Below are 22269 nucleotides of genomic sequence, written 5' to 3' on the forward strand. Positions count from 1 at the left end.
ATATCATTACTATTACTCCAGTGCTTAAAACAGTGCTTGGCACATAGTAAGTGCTTAACAAATACCACCATTATTATTATTACCCCAGTGCTTGGCACGTAGTAAGCGCTTAAATACCATTATTATTATTACCCCAGCGTTTGGCACGTAGTAAGCGCTTAACAAATATTACTATTACTCCAGTGCTTAAAACAGTGCTTGGCACATAGTAAGCGCTTAACAAATACCACCATTATTATTATTACCCCAGCGCTTGGCACGTAGTAAGCGCTTAACAAATATCATTACTATTACTTCAGTGCTTAAAACAGTGCTTGGCACATAGTAAGCGCTTAACAAATACCACCATTATTACCCCAGCGCTTGACACGTCGTAAGCGCTTAACAAATACCATCGTTATTCTATGCGGGGATGTAAGAGTATCCCCCTTCTTACAGATGAGGAAACGGAGGCAAATACTGCCTTAATAGGGATTCAGAGGTTTGGCCAATAATAATATCATTGATATAATATTTTCTTCTCTTTCTTTTCTTCCCCTTCTGCCCCCCCCGCCCCCGCACCCTCCGCGCAGGCCTTGATGTGGCGGGAGGGGGGAGGCCGGCGGCGGTTGCCGTAGCAACGGGCCGGCAGATGGGCGTGGCGCCGTGGTTTCCATAGTAACGGCGCGGACCCCACTCTCGAGGGGGAAGATGCGGCGCCGCTGAGGGGGCAACGGCCGGCGGAGCGCGCGGCCCTGTCGTGGGGGGGCCACGGCCGCCCCCTTCCCTCCCCCTCTCCTCCCTCCCCTCTCTCCCTCAAGGAGCCCCATCCCACCTGCCGTCCCTTTCTTCCCCCTGCCAACCAACGGCCCCTCGGTGGCCCAAAAGGCCACCACTGGCCTCGCCCTGCGCCCGCCCAAGCTTGGCCTTCTGCAAGTTTCTTCCCCCCCCCCCGCATCAGCTTTGCCAAAAGGAGGGCCCCGGCCAGCCCGCACCGCTTTGCTTTTCTTCTTCTCTTCCTTCCCCTTCCAGTGAAATCCAGGCCTGGGCCCGGAAAGGCAGATGGCTTCCAAAGAGAGAGATGCCATATCCTGGTACCAAAAAAAGGTAAATAAAAAATAAATGGTGGTATTTGTTCAGCGCTGACTAGGTGCCAAGCACTGTTCTAAGCGCTGGGGGATCCAAGGTGATTAGGTTGTCCCACGCGGGGTTCGCAGTTTTAATCCCCGTTTTACAGATGAGGGAACTGAGGTACAGAGAAGTGAAGTGACTTGCTCACAGTCACCCAGCTGACAAGTGGGAGAGCCAGGATTCGAACCATGACCTCTGTCTCCCAATCCCGGGCTCTTTCCACTGAGCCCAGTGCCTCGGATGTGGGTGGTGGCTTTTCCCAAAGTAGTGGCCTTTGCCCTCCCCGTCCCCCCCGAAATTCCCTTCCCGGACGGATGCAGCATGGCTCAGTGGAAAGAGAGCAGGCTTGGGAGTCAGAGGTCACGGGTTCTAATTCCCGTCCCTGCTGCTTGTCAGCTGTGTGACCTCGGGCAAGTCGCCTGACTTCTCTGTGCCTCAGTTCTCTCATCTGTAAAATGGGGGTGAAGACCGTGAGCCCCACGTGGGACAACCTGATGACCTTTGAGAAGCAGCGTGGCGCAGTGGAAAGAGCCCAGGTTTGGGAGTCAGCAGTCACGGGTTCTAATCCTGGCCCCGACCCTTGTCAGCTGTGTGACTGTGGGCAAGTCACTTCACTTCTCTGTGCCTCAGAGATCTCGTCTTTAAAATGGGGATGAAAATTTGGAGCCCCATGTGGGGCAGCCTGATCACATTGTATCCCCCCCCAGCGCATAGAACAGTGCTTTGCACATAGTAAGCGCTTAACAAATGCCATTATTATTATTGTATCTACCCCAGTGCTTAAAACAGTGCTTGGCACGTAGAAAGCGCTTAACAAATACCATCATTATTATTATTATATGCAGGGAAGTAATAGTATCTCCATTCTTACAGATGAGGAAACTGAGCCAAATACTGCCTTAATACTGATTAAGAGGTTTGGCCAAGGTCACACAGAGTCCAAATAATAATTATAGTACTTGTAAGTGCTTAACAAGTACTATAATAATAATTATTATTATTTGGACTCTACTGTGTGACCTTGACCAAACCTCTTACTAAGCGCAGGAGTGAATATAAGCAAATCAGGTTGGACACAGTTCCTGTCCTGCATGGGGCTCACGGTCTTAATTCCCATTTTACAGATGAGGTGACTGAGGCACAGAGAAGTGAAGTGACCTGCCCAAAGTCACACAGCTGACAGGCGGCGGAGCGGGGATTAGAACCCAGGACCAAACATGCAATCTTCTTACTCCTAATTCAGGATTCTGTCTCCTGGAGTGCCCAGGGTGTACCCACAGGCCACAGGGTAGCTTCCTTAGTCTAGGCTGTGCATTTTAGCTTTCAGTTTTCTTGCTGAGCCTGTCCACCACTGAAATGCCCGTCAGTGGTTATTCGGATGAAAACCCTCACCAGGGTAGTGATGGGTGAGCTCCAGCAAGCCTTTCCCTTGTTTTAATGCCCCCACTCCCGTCAACACCATATTGAGGTTGGAGGTGTGGATCAGCTAGGCTCTCAGGCTCCATGTCTTTGTGGTCAGACTGAGGTTCATCCATTATTTATCATGGGAGACTCAGATGACGCATCGCAGCAACTTACTTTAAAAATGACGGCTTTAGCATCCTCCTCCTGGATCCCTTTAGCATCCTCCTCCTAGATCCCCGTGAAATATCTGTTTCTGATTAGTTGTGTTTCTATAACTTTTGTTGCTGAAGTATCTGATCCAGTGGCTAATATTTACATAACATGGGCATTTCTTTTAAGAGTTTAAAGATGATCTGAGGAGCAGTGTGGTCTAGTGGAAAGAGCATGGGCCTGGGAGTCAGAGAACCTGGGTTCTAATCCCAGCTCTGCCACTTGCCTTCTGTGTGACCTTGGCCAAGTAAGTCACTTTACTTCCAGGTTCCTCAGTTCCCTCATCTGCAAAATGGGGATTCGATACCTGTTCTCCCTTCTGTTTAGACTTGGAGCTTCTTATGGGACTTGACGATCTTGTGTCTACCCCAGAGGTACAGGGCTTGGTACTAAGGTACAGGGCTTGGCTCACAGAAAGCGTTTAATGAAAGTGACAAAAAAAATCCTTCAAAAATGATGAATTCATGTTATAATAAGAAAGCAGCTCAAAGCTTTTTCCAGAAACACTTCTGTAAGTTTTGTTTCAATAGGTCTGTCATAATTTAAGGAAAATATTTAGATCAATTAATAGTATTGTGCGCTTACTCTGTGCAGAGCACTTGTACAAAGCATTTGGGATAGTACAGTACAGTCGAGTATGGATTATCGTAATGAACTTATTTGTCATTTCAGATTGGAGCATATGACCAGCAGATATGGGAAAAATCTATAGAACAGACTCAAATGAAAGTAAGCGTATTGAACCTGCTGAATATGTTAATATGATGTTTAGCTGCAGGGCCAGCCCAAGCTACAGGCTGACAGCCTGGGGCCATCTTTTCCTTAGTGTGCTTCAGTGATTGACTATAACTGAATATAAAATTGTATTTTGTATGTTAATATTGACAGTTAAGAATGATGCAAATTGAACAGAATATATACTATATACATTTTGGTTCAAATTTTTTTCATGCAATAAATGTTTTTTTTTAATACGAATCTTTTTTTGTGTGGACATCGGATGGGGATGATTTATTTTTTTTTTTTTTGATAATTAATGCCTGGAGTGCCAAAATACTTCGGGATAGTCCTGGTTAGACCAACCAGTTCTACTTTATCATTCATTCTAGAAATCCTGTAACAGATATTTATACACAATCAAGAAGGCCATGAATAGCCAATTTGGGACACAAATCCAGAGGCCTAAAATGAGTGTGTCTTATATGTGTGAGGGCCTACACATTAGACTATCAGTCATCTTCAGACATGGAATATGGACCATGCACAAACTTTCCAAAAAGGTTGAAACCGTTCTGAAACTGGTGAAAGATGTTTCTTGAAAGCCAAATCTGTTTAAAGGTAGCATGTGATTCATATACCAGAACATGCATTATGTGGACCAGACCGAGTGAATGACATTTTTCTGTCAGCAAGAACACGTTTCTGCCTTAGAAAATGAAACTAGGATGAGCCAAGATCTATGTCATACCGATTGTATTTATTGAGTGCTTACTGTGTGCAGAGCACTGTACTAAGCACTTGGGAGAGTATACTACAGTAGAATTGGTACACATGTACCCTGTCCACCACGAGTTTACAGTCTATTTGGGGAGAAAGACATTAATATAAATAAATTTCGGATATGTACAAGTCCTGTGGAACTGAAGGAGGGGTGAATAAAGGGAGCAAATCCAAGTGCAAGGGTGACGCAGAAGGGAGTGGGAAAAGAGGAAATGAGGATTTAGTCAGGGAAGCCCTCTTGGAGGAGATGTGCTTTTAATAAGGTTTTGAAGGTGAGGAGAGTGATCATCTGTCAGATATGAGGAAGGAGGGTGTTGCAGGATGTGGGAAAGAGGTCACTGGTGAGATAGACGAGATCAAAATACAGTGAGTAGGTTGGCATTAGACTAACAAAGTATGTGGGCTGGGTTGTAGGAAAGCAATCAGGAAAGGTAGGACCAAGATGATTGTGTGCTTTTCCAGCTGATGGTAAGGAGTTTTTGTTTGATACAGAGGTGGATACTCCAGGTGGAGGCATCTCGACAGTGTTTCCATCAGGTATTAGTGTGCTGTAGGTTTCTCATTTAGATCAGTATGGGAACCCAAGGAACTGCAGTCTACTCACAATAGCCACAAGTTAGGACCATCAAGCTATTTAACCAGAAGCAGAGGGAGAGGCAACAAAACAGGTCTGCTGGGGAGCCATCCTGAAGTTATCCTGTGAAACCTGGACAGAACTTTGACTGAAGCAGCTCATCAAGGAACAACCTACACTTTCTGGAAAAAAAAAACAAACCCACAGAAATTGCTTGGGAAAAGTCTGTTTACTGTAACGGTCACAATATTTCTGTGTTGTCATCGTCATCATCAGTGGTCTTTATTAGAGTACTTAGTGTGTGCAGAGCGCTGTTTAAGTGCTTGGGAGAGTACAACAGAGTTGGTAGGCACTTCTTTCCCACAAAAGTCTATTGTCCAGATAGCTGGGGCCATTAACTGTGACACCAATCCTTGATGAGTATCATTTATATTAAGTAGAAAATCTGTAGTACAAAGATCTATGTTTTCTGTGCTTTAAAAGAAATGTTTAGCGCTCTTAATTACCTTTCCTCAAAATGGCACCTAAGTGACTGAGTTCCCAAAGCAAAATCCTGAAGATCACAAGGGGTCTGAAAAGAACTGCAGTCTTCCTCTTTGTAAGAAACACATCTAAGTACTCTCAAGGCACAGTTCAGGTACAGAAAAGGCATCCCAACAGCTCCCAAATGACTTAATAAATGCATAGAGTATCTCCTATTCTTACAAATGGTCTTAAGTGCCATAGAATAAAACAAAAGTGAATGTTATTTTAGTTTTAAGAATAAAATACTAATCTTTTTTGTTTAAAAACCTAGGGCTTTAAAAGTAAACCAAAAAAGATGGGTCACATAAAACCTGACTTGATCGATGTTGACTTAATCAGAGGTGGGTACTAAGGTCTAACTGATTTTCACATAATGTTATTTTCAAATATTATTAGAGTATCTTGAAAATTGGTTGTCGTCTTGTCTTCCTTTCTCTCACTTTATTTTCCGTTTAATTTACAGAGCAGTGATATTTGGGACAGTGGTACCAACTTTTCATTTTTAGTGAAGGGGCAAACCTGGACTGGCTCTGAGAGGAGAGAAAGGGGAAAAGGGGAAATTTTGGGGGTGGAGAGGGGAAGTGGGGAAAAAAGGGAGAGGAAGGAGAGTAGCATTTTTGTTGCCTTCTAGAGCTACAGTGCCAGGTCTAGGCAGGCCAGCTGAGCTCTGGCTACCATGCTTGGCTGGCAGAAGCGGAGGGCTTTGGCTCTGGGTTTGGAAGCAGCATAGTAGTTGTGCAAACTGGACTGGTGGAGTTTGTAGAGCCACTGTGGTATTTCTGTCGCTCCAATGCCTCCTCCTTTCCCTTCCCTACTGCCCCCCAGCAGCCCCCCAGCTGACTTGGTGGGCTGGGGACAAGATGCCTTCTGGTTTCCTCCCATTTGACTCTTAGGGTGAAAGGAGCCTTTGCCCAGGCCCCGAAGCTCAGGGAGAATGAGAAGAGCCCCACAGGTGCTGGAGTTGGGTTTGGGAGACGTGGTGGCCTGCCATCATGGGGCAAAATATAAAACCGACATCCTGGCTCTACTTCCGGTCCCTTACAGTTTCCAAGAGCATAGCAAATTAGCTGCGGTTGCCTGCTTTTCCCAGAAAGCCGTGGGGGAGGATGGTTCTTTCTGCCCCTGGGGAGTTGGTAGAAAAACCTGCACTAGAACCATATTTTGTATCCATATCTAACCTCCATCTTAACTGCGGGTCCGTATGGATCAGGTTAATTGTAGATGTACAGGAGGCCGTCTATATACCTCCTACCCAATCTGCCCTGTCTTCCCTTCTGCCCTCCCCTTAGAGCATAAAGGGAAAAAAAAAACTTATGGGAAGGGACCAGTGGCCTCAGGATGAACTGTGGTGCCATTTAGTCTGGGCATAACAGCTGGTTATGGCAGCTACCATGCTGCACAGTGGAATTTATCTGACCCAAACCTGCATCCTAACGTTATTTTCCTCATCGGCAATTTTGGTGCCGCTCCCTTTGGGCTGGGTCGGGCAAGGTGTGGGTGTGCAGGTTTTTAGATGACCCTCCCAGTTTGGGGTGCTACATCATTTTAAATTTCAAGTTTTCCATGGTTTTCTCTTTGCATTTTATCGTGGCCTTGATACTGTAAATGTTTTGTAGGGGTAGAAGATGTAAAATTTCCCTGTTTGTGTGAAATACCCCATTTAGATTAGATTGTGATTTACATTGGATTAAGGGCTTCAAGATCTTTCTTTTTCCTTAATATCCCTGTACAGGAATTACTTTTTTTAGTATAGGCAGGTTTTTAAGATTCTTCAGATGGAAGTTGATGTTTGCTGGACTACTGATTTTTTTCAAAGGGTGGCTGGGACAGGTAAGGGGTAGAGATATGACCAGGAAGTTGAAAACCTATATAAAGGAGAGGATTGCAGAGTAAATTTGTAAAAGGGCTCCTGTTAGCTGAACTGAAAAGAAGGTTACTTTTCTAATTGATAATATAATTAGAGGTACCATAGATGAGGTATGTATAATTAACTTCCAACTGAGCGTTTGCTTTGTTGAATGTTTCAAGGCTCAGCATTTGCCAAAGCCAAGCCTGAAATTCCATGGACATCACTAACGCGGAAAGGAATTGTGCGAGTTTTGTTCTTTCCACTGTTTAGTAGTTGGTGGATCCAGGTTACTTCTCATCGAATCTTTGTTTGGCTGCTACTGCTTTACCTCATGCAAGGTAATTACAGTCGAAATCAAGTACTTCTCTTTGCTAGGATTAAAAGCGTTCATGGAATTTACAGTGATGGAAGGAACCTCCAGACATTCTCTAGTCTCACTCCCTGCTCCATGAGAGCGAGGAAACGATTGCACCAGATTAACACCTTCCTACAACCATACTGGAACAGGACTATTTGTAAACACACAAGAAGATCAAAGTACTACTAACATCAGTGAAAAATATTATATCCCTGGAAGCCTGAAGTATCTTTAAGATCTTCAGAGAAGAGAATTCTCTCCTTATGTTGCTGTATGTGTGTCTCTTTACTTGTTTGGCGTGGTTTCAGGTCCAGGTAAAGAGAACTCCTATTTGGGCCAACCCTCTTTTGAATTTTGTGTAAACTGAGGGATTAAGGCAGGAACCCTCTGGGTGGGGTAAATTTGCTTCACTCCTAACCCTGCCTTTTTCCTAGAGCACTAGCAGAGAGTCCTTCCATCCTCGGGCTCCACTTTACCATCCCTGAATTGGGCCTTTTGTTTGTTCCCTGGCACTGACTTCCAAACTATTGTTTCTCCAATTTTTTTTGTATGGTACTTGTTAAACTCTTACTACGTGCCAGGCACTGAATTAAGTGATAGGGTAGATAGATACTTCCGTGGGACACAGTCCTTATCCCACATGGGGCGCACAAACTAAATTGGAGGGAGGAGGATTTAATCCTTATTTTATAGACGAGATCATTTAAGAACAGAGAAGTTAAGTGAATTTGCCAAAGGCTACACAGCAAACAAGTGGTGGAGTTGGGATTAGAACCCAGGTCCTCTGACTCTCAGGCATATACTCTTTCTACTAAGCCATGGTACTTCCCAGTGTACATGCTCAGGTCTTCTCATCTATTATTTGATCCTGGCATCTTATCCAGGTCTTGCACCCCTATCTTTCACACATGTCTCCAGACTGCACTAGGCCTTCCCGTTGCCTCGATCCAACCTGTTCACCTGTCACTCCCATGCCTGTGGTCTTCATGACCTTCCTGCCTTGCAAGTCCATCTTTTCCCTTTTTTGCCCAAAGTTGTCTGTGAAATAAAGGAAATCAAGCCCCCTTCTCTTTTGTGGACCACTAGTGGTTAACGGAGAAGATGTTTTAAGGATAGAGTCAAGTCTCAGGCAATACTTCATCCTGGCCGGGGGTGAAAGTAAACATTTTTTGCCTCTAAATTTATGGTATTACATAGCATAACGTAATGTCACGGGCTGGGCCAGAGGCCCCCTACCCACCTGCCTATAGGAAATAGAGACCCCCCACTGGGAAAGGATTTCCCCTATCCTCCTATCCCTTTTCACTTTTTCCCTTGTGCCCAGAGCAGATCACTCCCCGGTCCTGCAGGTCGGGTTGAACAGGGGTTGTTGGGGCTAGGCCAGCCCCTCCCACTCAGCCTTGAGAGCTCCCCTCCCCCTTGCCCAAGAACTTGACCTTGTCCTCCTCAGATCCTGCCCCAGTAGCAGCAGTGATCTGAAGCAAGGAAGCCACCACTCTTGCCTCCTCTGCTTTAGAAACTGAGGTCAGGGAGTGGCAGTCAGTGAGATGACAGTTTATGGGCTGGGCTGAACTGTACCGCTTGGAGAGGGACCCTCACCTGCAGTAGTGCATGCTAAGGCATGCTAAGCCTGCTGCGGGAGCAGAGATTGGTGCCTGGGCCGCTCACAGTTGACCCCCCACATTTATGTTTTCTTTGCGTTGCCCTCCCGGGTCTGTGAAGTTGTTGCAGGTGGACCAGAATGACACTCTACAGTCAAAAAAGGAGTGGCCATTTCCTAGCGGAAACCTCACAAAAATTTGACACAAGGAAGTAGAAGGCCAAAATAAGACGTTCTCCAAACAAACCTGGCAGCACAACACAGGACAGTGCTTATAAGACAGTGTGGTCAGGGCCTTGGCTTACTCACTGGCCTTTTCAGCAACACATGCTCCCAGGTGAATTGCACTGTCAGTAGCTACTTCTCTGAGAACAAAAGGCCAGTTTGAGGTTTTTCTAGTTTATTTCTCTATCTTAAACAGGACTCTCTTTGCCCCACTTTCTAACCCTCTTCCAGAGAAAGAACTGTAGTAATTCATTGTCAATCCCCACATAATCTTCCTTTTTTTGTGGTTCCAGTTTAAACAACTCTCCTCTAACATGTATGTAGTGTGTGGCAACTGCTTAAAAATTCAGTTTCCTATTAGATTTATAGAATAAATAGATTGTAGTGTGGTGTAGCAAGGAATTTTTACATGCATAGTTTGAAACTTTAAGAAGATGACTGTTAAGAAATAAAATGCAGCTCTCCTGCAGCTCTTGCACATTTTAAGAACATCTTCTTTTTAGTTATAGCAATTGTGTTATATTTCTTGATGCCTCTTATAAATATAAGTGAAGTTCTCGGACCACTGTGCCTTATGCTGCTGATGGGAACGATCCACTGTCAAATAGTGTCGACTCAAATAAATAGATCTTCAGGAAGCAATGGAAACCGGAGGAGAAGGTGAGATGAGATATGATGGCTGCAATTTTGGTTTTACTGTGACTCTATTTTGCAGTTTTAAAAATTATCCTTTTGTTTTTACATCTTTCATACTTTCCTGAACTGCTTAACTTTGATTATTTAATCCTCCATTTTCTCTTTTCTCACTGAATATTTATTTACACTTGACAAATGTATAGTTATTTCTTATTACATTTCCTGTTTTATTTCCATTTGTTAGAACAACTTAGGGGATGTCCACGAAGTAAACCTGAGGGGTTCTTTTTCTTCCCCAATCCAGCTTCTTCCCTAGCTTCTTGCCCATGATTATTTAGATTAGAGGCTGTATTGTCATTTATCAAGATGGACTACTTTTATTGATTTATTGCTAAAGCAAGAAATCCTCAAAATCCAACTAAAGAGTTAAAATATAGTTAAATTTTCAGTAGAAAAAGTACCTTAGGCAAATTGCTGCATTAACACCTAACAGGCTTTAAATCAATCGATGGTACTTACTGAGCACTTACTGTGTGGAGGGCACTGTTCTAAAAGCTTGGGAGAGTACAACACAACAGAATTGGTCAGCACACTTCCTGCTCACAAGGAGTTTGCAGTCTTGAGTCCAAATAGAGACTGTTTACTCACTTGCTCATCCTTGTCACAGATACTTTAAGAATCTGTATTAAGTTGCCTAACTTTTAAAGATGCCTGCTCTCTAAAACATTTTTTTGCCTTGAATGAATTTAGTGTACTTGTTTTGGAAAGTGCTCAAATAAAGGAAGAACTAACTGGTAAAGAAAGCCACTCAACCATATGAAACGCTTTTATATTAAGGTCTTTCTTGCTTTGGTTTAAAAAGCTTTAGTGTATTAGTTAACAGACTTTTATTTTGGAGATGCATTTTATTAGGAAAGGGAGACTAGGAAATTGACAAAAGAATGAGCGCAAAATCACAATCTCACTTTTCAAGGGTGATTTTGTGGCACGTATTCCCTATAGCCTTTCAAATGTCTCATTTTGAAATCTACACTTTGAAACGTCTAATGAAATTAATCAAATACAAATAGTTTTTTTTGTACATAGTTAATGTCTTTGTGCAGTAAGGAGCCAGAATTGAATTGTTAGTTTTGGTGGTCCAAAGCAGTCTTTGTTTGCAGGGGTGTCTCTCCTGCTTTTCCTTGTAAAGAATTATACAAAATCAGTAGTCAATTAAATCAAGCTAACATGCATACAATGTAAAATCAGCAACAAGCTAGTTGAAGTAAATTTAGTCTGTTAGGTGCCTTAGAAGTAGTTAATGAGCTCCTTGTTGGGTAGGGATTGTTTCTATTTTTTGCCAAATTGTACTTTCCAAGCGCTTAGTACAGTGTTCTGCACACAGTAAGCGCTCAGTAAATACGATTGAATGAATGAATGGAGTTCACCAGCTTCAGCTATTCACAGGATGCTTAGAGATTGCTTTTGTGAGGTATGCCAACTTTTCATTTTGAGTGTGGGGTTGAATTTAGTGCAGAGCATTGAGGTTTCCAGGGATTTGGGAATGGAGCAATCAATTCTTTTGAGCACTTTTGTATGGAGTACTGAACTAAGCACTCGGGAGAGTACAATCAGTAAGCACAGTCGCTGCCAACAAGGAATTTACAGTTTAGTAGAGAGAGGGGCAAAAAAAATATAGGTAAGCAAAGTAACTGAGTGTCAGGATGTGTAAATAAGTGTTGGGGGAGTGGGCTGAGTACCAAAGTGCTAAGGAAGATGGGATTAAATGCATAAGTGAGGTAGTAGGGAGGGAAAACAGGGTGGGAGGGGTGAGAACTTAGTCAAAGAAGGCTTCCTGGAGGAAAATGCTTTTAGTAGAGCTCTGAAGATGGAGAGAGTGCTGGTCTGCCAGATATGAAGGGGGAGGAAAGGGGATGAGGGATTTAAAGAAGTGGGGAGGGAACTAAAGGGGGTGAAAGGAGATAAAAGGAAGAGAAACAGCCTGGCCAAGTGGATAGAGCACTGGTCTGGGAGTCAGGGGGCTTGAGTTCTAATCCCGGCTCTGCCCGTTGTTTGATCTTGGGCAAGTCGCTTAATTTGCCTCAGTGACTTCATCTGTACAGTGTGGATAAAATACCAGCACTCCCTCCCTCTTAAACTGTGAGCCCCATGTGGGATGGGGACTGTATCTGATCTGCTTATATTGTGTCTACCCCAGCACTTAGTACAGTGCTGTGCACAAAGTAAGTGCTTAACAAATACCACAGTGTTTAGTATTTATTATTAAGGGAATTAAAGACAGGGTAAAAGTGGGCAGGGTGAAGGGCATTAGGGAGAAGGAGACCGGATACTTTTCTGTCCGTGGTGCAGTTTCCCAGACCCTCACTGGGCTCCAGGTCCTACTGTGGATAAATTGACTTCTCGCTGCATATTTTTCTTTCTTGTTCAGTTTCAGTTCTGGCAAAAAAAGTGTGTTATTTTCCAGCATCAACCAAGACTCCTAGATATGCAGGGCTTGGAACAATTGCTCCATTACCTGAACGTTAAATTTGGTCCTGGTAAGGAGAACTGGTATTATTGAAACTTTATTACTACTGGACACAAACTTACAAACAAATATTGTTGTGATGACAGTAAAAATTAACATAAAGCTTGACCCAATAAGCTTTATCCTGCCAAAGGAAAGCACTGTTTAGCTACAATATTCACATGGCATCTTGCTTACTACAGTGATTTATTAATTAATTAATCAGTGGTATTTATTGAGGGCTTTCTAATAATAATAATAATAATGTCGGTATTTGTTAAGCGCTTACTATGTGCAGAGCACTGTTCTAAGCGCTGGGGTAGACACAGTGGAATCAGGTTGTCCCACGTGGGGCTCACAGTCTTAATCCCCATTTTACAGATGAGGTAACTGAGGCACAGAGAAGTTATGTGACTTGCCCACAGTCACACAGCTGACAAGTGGCAGAGCCGGGATTCGAACCCATGACCTATGACTCCAAAGCCCATTCTCTTTCCACCGAGCCACGCTGCTTTCTGTATGTAGAGGACTGTACTAAGTGCTTGGGAAAGTATAATACAACAGAGTTGGTAGACATGTTCCCTGCCCCCAAGAAGCTTACAGTTTTGGTGTGGAGACAGACATTAAAATAAATTACAGATAGGTACATAAGTGCTCTGGGACTGAGAGTGGAATGAATATCAAGTGTAAAGGTGGTGACACAGAAGGGCGAGGGAGTAAGGGAAATGAGCCCTTAGTTGGGGAAGGCCTTTTGGAAGAGATGTGTCTTTAATAAGGTTTTGAAGGTGAGGAGAGTGTTGGTCTGTCAGATTTGAAAGAGGAGGGAGTCGCAGGCCAGAGGGAGGACGTGGGCAAGGGGTCGGCAGCGAGATAGATGAGATTGAGGTACAGTGAGTAGGTTGGTGTTAGAGGAGTGAAGTGTTCAGGCTGGGCTGTAGTAGGAAATCAGCAAGGTAAGATAGGAAGCCCCTCTCAGGGTCGCACCTGGAGAGTTTCCAGTACTCTACCAGTCTCGGCTCCGGGAGGGACAGTCAAGCAGAGGCCTACTCATTCCATTCCTAGTTTGGGCAGTGGCTAGCGAGTGGAAGGCCATCTGCTACAAGTCAAAATTCATCCCTGCTGGGCAGCAGCGGCATGGGAGAGAGTCGAGGGTGGACACTCGAGTTTACTGCGTGGAAGACAGACATGGTAAACTACTTCCAGATTTTTTCCAAGCAAACTCTATGGATATACCACCAGAACAATTGCAAATGGGGAGCAGGGCATTCTGGGAGAGATGCGTCTGTGGTGTCGCTCTGGGTCGAAAACAACTCAACAGCATAAGGCAAGATAGGAAGGGACAAAATGATTGCCTTAAAGCCAATGTTAAGAAGCTTCTGTTTGATGCCGGGGTAAGTGGGCAACTACTGGAGGCTCTCGAGGAGAAGGAAGACATAGGCTGAACATTGTTTTAGAAAAATGATCCAGGAAGTGGAGTAAAATATTGAAATTGAGAGACAGGAGACAGGGAGGACAGCGAGAATTTTGAACAGAATCTATTTTCAGGCCTGATGTAACCTGGATCTTCCCCAACCTCAGGTGTCAAGATGGGCAACCGTTACACCATTTCTTCAAGTATCCTTTGTTACCATTGTCAGGATCAAAATCTTGGAATGAATGAATCAACTTCATTCTATGAATAAACCATTCTTTTGACTGAGAATGACATTTCTTAGGATCTTAGTATTATGCCCTGAGCTTGATAGGTGTCAAACAATTTGAGATCTAGTCTGTCAGAACCCCAAAAGTTTGAAAGATTTGCCTGGATATGGCAAGTGACTGTGGAGGTTCTGGAGGTCACTTCCTAGTATCTGCAACACTGGCATTATTCTTGATTCCTCCCTCTCTTTTAACTCCTATTTAATCTGTCTTCAAATCCTGCCGATTTTTGCACCTCAGTATTTGCGTAATATTTACTGAGCACTTAGGGTGTGCAGAGCATTTGAGAGAGTACAATAACTGTATAAAATATGGTCTCTGTTCTTGTGGATCTTCCGACCTAAAGAGTGGCCCAGCCATCTTATTTTGGCTTTAGTCATTAGTATTCATTGAATGCCTTCTGTGTGCAATTTATTGTACTAAGCCCTTGGGAGAATATAACAGATGTAGTAGACACTAGTTTATAATCTAGTGGGGGAGACCAAAATAAATTTATGGGAGAGAGGAGCAACAGAATTAAAATGTGTGCATAAATATTGGGTGTGGGAGAGTGAATACCCACATGCTTAGGTGGTGAGGACCAAAGTGCCTAGATGATATGGAAGTGTTGAAATGACAGTAGAAGGAAAAATAGGATGAAGAGATGAGAGATTACTCAGAAAAAGCCTTGAGAAGGAGAGGTGATTTTCAAACAGCTTTGAAGAGGGATGGGTAGTGGTCTGCTGGAGGCCCAAGCAGGAGGGATGGCAAGAGAGTCAAGAAAGGCACAGTGAGTAGGTTGGCTTTAGAAGAGTGAAGCATGAGGCCTGGGTGAGAAGTTAGGGCCCAAAGGCTTGGATCTCCAGCTGTTCAGATTTGGACTTTCTTCTCTCCATTTGGGTGAGAGGCCAACCTATTGATTGCACTGTCAAATTGTCCTTGGTTTTCCTGGCACAATTCTGTCTTTGATTTCCTTTTATCCCTCTGGATGCTCCTTTCTGCTGTTCTGGGTGCTCCTCTGCCTCCCAATCCTGTAGGGCTTCTTTAAGACTCTATCCTGGATCCCCTTCTTTTTTCACTTTACACTTACTCCCTTGGAGAACTCATCTCTTCCATACCCTCAGCTACCACCTGTAAGCTTAAGACTCCAAATCTACCTTGCACTTCCTTTTTTTCTTTAAAAAAAAGGTATTTGCTTTTCTGTACCAGGCACTCTACTAAGCACTGGGGTAGATACAAGATATTTGGGTTGAACACAGTCCATGTCCCACATGGGACTCGCGGTCTTAATCTCTATTTTACAGATGAGGTAATTGAGGTACAGAGAAGTTAAGTGATTTGCCCATGGTCACACATCTGATACATGACAGAGCCGGGATTAGAATCTTTCTGACTTCTCTCCTCCTCTGTAGGAACTCTGCATCTCCTCCTACTTCCAGATCATCACTAAATGGATGTCCTGCCTCAAGCTCAAAATGTTCAAAAGTGAATTCCTCTTCCCGCCCTAATCCTGTTCTCTTTCTAACTTTTCCATCTCAGTTGACAGCACCCCCATCCTCCTCGTCTCTGTTTCATCCTCCTACCCCCCTTTCAACCCCCATATTTAGTCTGTTGCCACATCTTATGGATTCTTTCTCCTCAACATTTCTAGCATTTGCCCCTTCCTCTCCATCCAAACGATCACCATACCGAACCAAACACATGTCACATCCTGACTTGACTACTGCATCAGCCTCCTCTCTGACCTCCCTGCCTCCAGTCTCTCCCTTCTCCAGTCCCTATTTCACTCCGCTAGCCAGTTCATTTTACTAAAAAGTCGTTCTGAACACATCTACCCATTTCTTGAAAACCTCCAAACTTGCTTGCCCATTCCTTCTTAGTCAAGCTGAACTACCTGATCATTGGTTAGAGGTTTGGGGTACTTAAGCCACAGATGTGGTGTAGGAAAGAAGGGAATGATAAGCTCAAAGACCAAGCATGCTTCCTCAGACTTTTTTAGCTAGGTCCTTGACCTTTGAAGAATGAGGGGTTTTTTGTGGTGATGGTGGAGGGCCAAAACAAGAGTGATGGACCTCCCTCTCTAACCAGGTGGCAAAGATTCCTTGCTGTCTGCCAGGCCTGCCCCACAGGCACCTGCATTTTGCATCCTGGAATGAAAACAGAAAGATGGCACCCCCAGCAGAATTTAATGTCTCTTGTTTCCTATACTTTACTGATGATGCCAAAAAGGTTGCTCCTTCTCCCTCAACCATAAATTGATTAAGGGATCACTCCAATATCTTACTTGGATTTTTAAAGAGCTTTTATTCCCAATCACTTTTACCTTTTCTTCGCTCATCTTTGTCCCACAACATCCCTGGCTGGTGGGGAAAGGCTAGTACTGCCTTGTTTATCTTATGAAAAGACCAAGGTGTAAAGAGGCTGTGACTTGCCCAAATGGCCCGGCTGAAAAGAGATAGAAATGAGACTAGAATTCAGGTCTCGCAGCTCCTAGACTCTTGTTCTTTCCATTACACCAAACTGGCTCTTTTTGTTAAAAAAAAAAAATTATGTATGTGTATGTCTAGATATAACTATATCTCTATAGAGAGCTAAAAGTAAATAAAGGGATGTTAGAAAATAAAGTAGGAAATTATGCTATGTGGATATATATGTGTACGTTTATGTGGGTGTGGGTGGGTGTTGTGTATAATGAGGTAGGAAATATGCTGACTTACAAATCCATGCTGTTAGATATATAGATCGATCTAGAGATAGAGCTAGATCTCTCAGCATGTTTCCTACCTTATTTTCTACCACTTAAACCTGGAAAGTCCTTTGCTATATGGATGTCCAGAAGGTGATGTTTTGTTGTCCGCGTTTGTTGATGGATAGAATCTATTTAGAAGTCACATGGAAGAATAGGATTGTTGAATTGGGTCAAAAGAAGAAAAAATAGTTAAATGGCTCCAGGTTGCTCTGTTGAGTTGTTTTTGTGTGTAGAAAATTTTACAGAGCCATAGGAGGTGCTGGGAACTGAAATACTGGATACTGGAACTTGTCTGGTAAAATGAAAGGAATAGATTCTTTAATAGCCGCATTAATGGATGATGGATTTGGGGGAACTTCGTTTGGCAACAGGTGGGAAGACATTCATTAGGATGTCTTATGATTTTTTAAGTTTATACCCCGGTGTTTTGGGGTTTTTTATTATCTGCAGTAAAGTTCCACAGTCTCTCCGAAAGTTCCTGAGCGTCTTACCGGCAGTTTTACCGCTTTGTAGTAAAATCAAAGTTGTTCCTTTGTGATTAATTTTCTGAAAGCAGAGGCATGTAGGGTTTTTGTGGAGTTTATCATTGTCCCATAGATTTTTCACCTCTTCAATTTTTTTGGTCTGCTTTTCGAGATTTAACCTTCCCATATCTCCAAAAAAGGTTGGCAAACTTATGAGGAAGGCTGAAAAAACCCAAATTGGACATTCTAACCTATTAGCTCTCCAAAGTCTCCTATCGCTCCCAATTCCCATCCTGCTTGCTCTCACCTAAAAGCCGTCTTTTCATTTCATCCCCTGACTCAACAGTAAAGAATTATCGGAAAGTAAGAGGTCAATTCTGAATGCTCCGACTCCCAAAAACTTTTCAGAGTGCTATTTCCCCCGTGAGCTCTTAATAAATTCCTATTGACTGATGTATGATTGTGAAAAATGTGGTGGGGAATTGCCTTCCAATTCCTTAGTGAAAGGCACGTGATTGAATTTCACAGATACTCTCTGGGCCTTTATCTGATAGGCGTAGAGCAGAGGAAAGTGACTTTACAGAAGGTATGATTTTAGAGAACAGCAATTAATGGTAATATTCGATTTTTTTACCACTAGAGCTAAAAGAATGAGATCAGTAGCTGACAGAGGTACTGAAATCGAAAACGGCTTGAGCGGTAAGGATTCTGATATGAAAGGAAAGCATTCTCGGTGTGAGTCTAGAATGTGGCAAAAGAAAGAGAAAGCCAAACTCTCTGATGGGGAAAAAAATCAGGTAAGATTGCGGATCTTTGAGTGAGTAATGTAACTGATTTCTCAAGTCCTTTCCTTTTCTCTTTATTACTCCTGGCCTCAAACTTTCATAACGATGCAGGGCACATGCATATTGTGTGACCTTCCTTTCCTAAGTGTAAAAATATTCATTCATTGATTGCCATATTTATTGGGTGCTTATTGAGCGTTTAGTGTAGTGCTTTGCACTTGGGAGAGTACAATACAACAACAAGCAGACACATTCCCTGCCCACAGCAAGCTCACAGTCTAGAGGGGAAGACGGACATTAATATGAATACATAAATAAATTGCCTATATATACATATCTGCTGTGAGGATGGGATAGAAGACGAATGAAGGGAGCAAGTCAGGGTGACACAGAAGGGAGTAGGAGAAGAGGAGAGGAGGGTTTAGTCAGGGAGAGCTACTGTATGATGTGGAAAGGGGAATGGGTCCTGTGGTGATTGAAATTCATCACATTTTTTGATTTCCGGAACTAAAGCTGGTAACTGAGCCTGTGGTTGATCCTACGAAAACAATCCTGAGCTAAGAATGAGATCTTCTGAAAATAGTGATTTTAAATAACCGAGACTCACATTCTAAAATTTTGTCCAATATATAAAATTGTATGAGAATGGGCAGTTTTCATTCAGTCTCATCAGAAATTCTGCAGTTCCATTTTATTGACCACTGTTCAGCTGCACCCCTGGTTCCGAATGACCACGTGCAATAAACCCAATACACAGCACTAATTGCTGATGTAGCCCAGGATCCATAAACCCGTGCAGCACTCCTCCCTGTCACTGCAGAGAAGGCAGTTCTCCTCCCACCCCTCTTTCTCCCTTGTCCTCTTCTGCTGCACTACTTCCCAATCAGTGACTTGAAAGCCGGGTTCTCCATTTCAACAGGGAGGGGTCAGCTCAGAACGGGTAGGAATGGGAAAGATGGAGATCTTTTCTCTACCGCCCTAACTCTGTGCTGCTTGCCACTCCTTGGTTTCCCATTCATTCACTGGAGCCAGACTGTGGCTTCAGCAAGGAGAGGGGTGAAGGAGAGATGATGTATATGCCTAATCTCGGCCCCTAAACAGCTGGAAATGCCTTTAGGCAAAGTGTTGCCTGGTCACCATGGCTTCAGGCAGCCAAAACTAGGAAAGGAGGTGCTTCAGGGAGGAACTTGTTGCTTAGCTTACAGAGAACAGCAGGAGGAACTGTGGCTGGTCAAACTATACTAAACAGTGGGGGGCCAGGAGGCTGGGCCAGAACTCAGATATATCTGGCCATTGGTATCCCAGCTGGGACCTCCAGAACATTTTCCTGCTGGAAGCAGCGATAGTACACAACTTGAGTGGTGTCTGTGTGAGTCCCTGGTTTACCTAAAAGATTGAATAAAATCCTGGGTAGGTGGAAAGGGTGGAGGGGCAGCTGGAACGAAAACCCATAGGAATAGTATAAGGGGAATGGATTTAGAGATTGGGTTGGGGAAGGGCAATGTAGAGTATCCTTCAGTGTAATTTAGTTACCTGTAGGGTTTGGTAGTCATGTCGGGGCTGGTTTTGGATGAACCTAATAAATTATATTTAAGTTTATGGTGAAAATGTGTGCTACAATACTACAGTTCACAATACACCCGTATTTTCAAGGAACGCATTATGGGATATATCCTGGGATACGCACGTATTTACCTGGAATTAGCTTTAAACAAAATTGTAAATCCAATTTGTGAATCCAGATAATCTTTTGGTGATATAGAACACTGTAATGATATAGGTCACTTATTTGCTTTTGATGTTTGTTTTGCTTTCATAGTTCCCAAGAGTATCCTATGCAGTCCCCAGTGAGAGTGTTAACTATTCTCTCTTCAGGAAGGCTTTAGTCATCTAGATAATGGGATTTCAGATGAGCTGTCAAGTGAAGAAGATGTTGAAGAACAGTCACAGATGATATTGCTGCGAAGGAGCGTAGAAGGAACCTCTAGTGGCCAAGGCAATGTGATCAAGAACCGGAAACCACATATTTCTTTAAATTACGTCAACTCTAAGGTATTTTTAGTTTGTAGTGAAGTCATTTGGTTGAGTTTATCTGTGATTTTTTTTTAAATGATATTTGTTAAGCAACTTGCTTTGTGCCAGGCACTGTAACTAAGCATTAGGGTACATATGAGCTAATCAGGTTGGGCACGGTCCATGTCCCACCTTGAGCTTACAGTATACATCCCCATATTTACAGATGAGGAAACTAAGGCACAGAGAACTTAAGTGACTTTCCCAAGGTCACAAAGCAAACAAGTGGTGGAACGGGGATTAGAACCTAGGTCCTTCTGACTCCCAGGCCCGTGCTGTATCCACTAGGCCATGGTGGGTGTATTTTGTGTATGTGTGTGTGTGTTTATGTTTTAATGGGCAGGTAAAGAAAATCACCTCTTCAAAATGATGTCATGAGGGCCGAAAGTTAGATGGTTCAGAGATTGAATCAGCTGCCCTTAGGTAAAACGTCATGATTTTAAATCAATGTCAAGGATGAAATAAGATGTAGTATAATATCACACCATTCTTGTAACTTTTTAGTTGCTGGAAAAGCAGTGATAACGGGAAAATGTGGGGAGGTCAGCATAGTAATTTAGGGGGCTTCTTTTCTCTAACTGAAGTAGAATGAATGTGTTAGAGTATTGAGGGCTTACTAATCAATCAATAGAATTTATCAAGCACCTACTGTTTGCAGAACACTGTACTAAGCACTTGGAATAGTACAAAAGAGTTAGTATACATGATCCCCACCCCTAAGAAGCTTACACTGTAGCAGAGGAAAGACATCCCAAAATAATGTACAGATGGAAAGAGATGAGTGACGGCTTAAGTAATAAGATATGAACAAAAGTGCTTCAGGTGTTATTAGTACAGAAGTGGGTGATTGGTGAAGACTCCAGATGGTTGTTATGGGATTAAAACCAGGGGAGGGAAGAAAAGTGAGGATGACCCGAAGGGATCAATGTGTCACGAAGTCTTTGAAGATGGAAGAGGGATTTCTAGGCAGGAGGAAGCACATGAGCATGGGATTGGAGGTTGGAGAGATGAGAAGGAAGAGAAGTAGCTGAACTTGAGGAGAATGAAGAGTGTGAGCTGAGATGTAGTGGGAGAATAGAGTGGATAAGTAAGAGGGAGAAAGATGATGGAGTGCCTTAAAGCCTACATTCAGAAGTTTCTGCTTGATGTGGAGAAGAATGGTTAGTCATTGAAGACTTCTGAGAAGTGGGGAGACAGGTGCAGAGTGACATTTTGGGAAAAATCATTCAAACAGCAGAGTGAAGTATGGATTGGAAAGGGGGACAGGCTAGAGGCAGGGAGAACTGTGAGGAGGCTGCTACAACAGTCTGATTGGGATGTGATGAGCCATTGGACTAGGGTGGTGGCCATTTGGATGGAGAGGAAAAGGCAAACCCTGGAAAACATGTGGAGGAAAAGGGTTTAAGCAGACTTGAGAGTGAGAGGCAAAAGGGAAGGAGCTGTCAAGCCTAATGCCAAGGTTATGGGCTTCAGAGGCAGAGAGGATGGTATTGTTTTGGGGGGGCTTTTATGCTATTTGTTAAGCGCTTGCTATGTATCAAGTGCTGTTCTAAACACTGGGTAGGTACAAGTTAAATCAGATACAGTCTACTGTTGTCAGTTGTCATAGGAAAGTTAGGTGGAAGAGAGAATTTGGAAGGGAAGATGAATAATTCGGTTTAGGTGGAGTGAGCTTAAGGTGTCAGCAGAACATCCTCTTGCCTTCAGTATGTATCCACATGGAAGTGCAGGGTTACAGAGGAGACTAGGAGTCATCTGCAAGGAAGTAGCAGGAAGCCAGTGGCGTGGACGAGCTCCACAAGGTAGTCAGGGTCAAGTGAGACAAGAAATGGACCTAGAACAGAGTTTTTATGGACACTCTCAATTAAGAGGTGAGAGACAGGAGAGATGAGAGAGGCTGAGAAAGAGTGGCCGGATGACCCTGAGTAAGTCACTTCACTGAGCCTCAGTTTCTTCACCTGTAAAATGGGGATTGAATACCTGTTATCCCTCTTATTTGGACAGTGAGCCCCATGTGGGACAGG

At 43.4% G+C, this 22269-nt stretch overlaps 1 protein-coding gene and 1 non-coding gene across 8 annotated transcripts in view; both read left to right on the plus strand.

Moving 5' to 3' along the window:
- Positions 1-734: 734 nt before the first annotated feature.
- PHTF1 (putative homeodomain transcription factor 1) overlaps positions 735-22269 on the plus strand; it is a 38907-nt gene continuing 17372 nt past the window's right edge. Inside the window, exons 1-7 of one of the 7 annotated variants that reach the window (XM_029069583.2) lie at positions 735-1086; positions 3397-3453; positions 5595-5664; positions 7352-7510; positions 9859-10015; positions 18028-18184; positions 20048-20224. In XM_029069583.2, coding sequence (XP_028925416.1) covers positions 1042-1086; positions 3397-3453; positions 5595-5664; positions 7352-7510; positions 9859-10015; positions 18028-18184; positions 20048-20224 — 822 coding nt within the window. In that variant the 5' untranslated portion in view covers positions 735-1041. Of the gene's footprint in view, positions 1087-3396; positions 3454-5594; positions 5665-7351; positions 7511-9858; positions 10016-13651; positions 13686-18027; positions 18185-19991; positions 20225-22269 lie in introns of those variants that run through there. The other 6 variants (XM_029069582.2, XM_029069584.1, XM_039912590.1 and 3 more) reach the window with 6 other exon arrangements.
- On the plus strand, positions 13464-13601 carry LOC114813641. Its single transcript, XR_003761358.1, has one exon. It is a non-coding gene; the product is annotated as a small nucleolar RNA SNORA7 (small nucleolar RNA).

The sequence above is a fragment of the Ornithorhynchus anatinus genome, chromosome 7 (assembly GCF_004115215.2).
Source record: "Ornithorhynchus anatinus isolate Pmale09 chromosome 7, mOrnAna1.pri.v4, whole genome shotgun sequence".
NCBI classification, from domain to species: Eukaryota; Metazoa; Chordata; class Mammalia; order Monotremata; family Ornithorhynchidae; genus Ornithorhynchus; species Ornithorhynchus anatinus.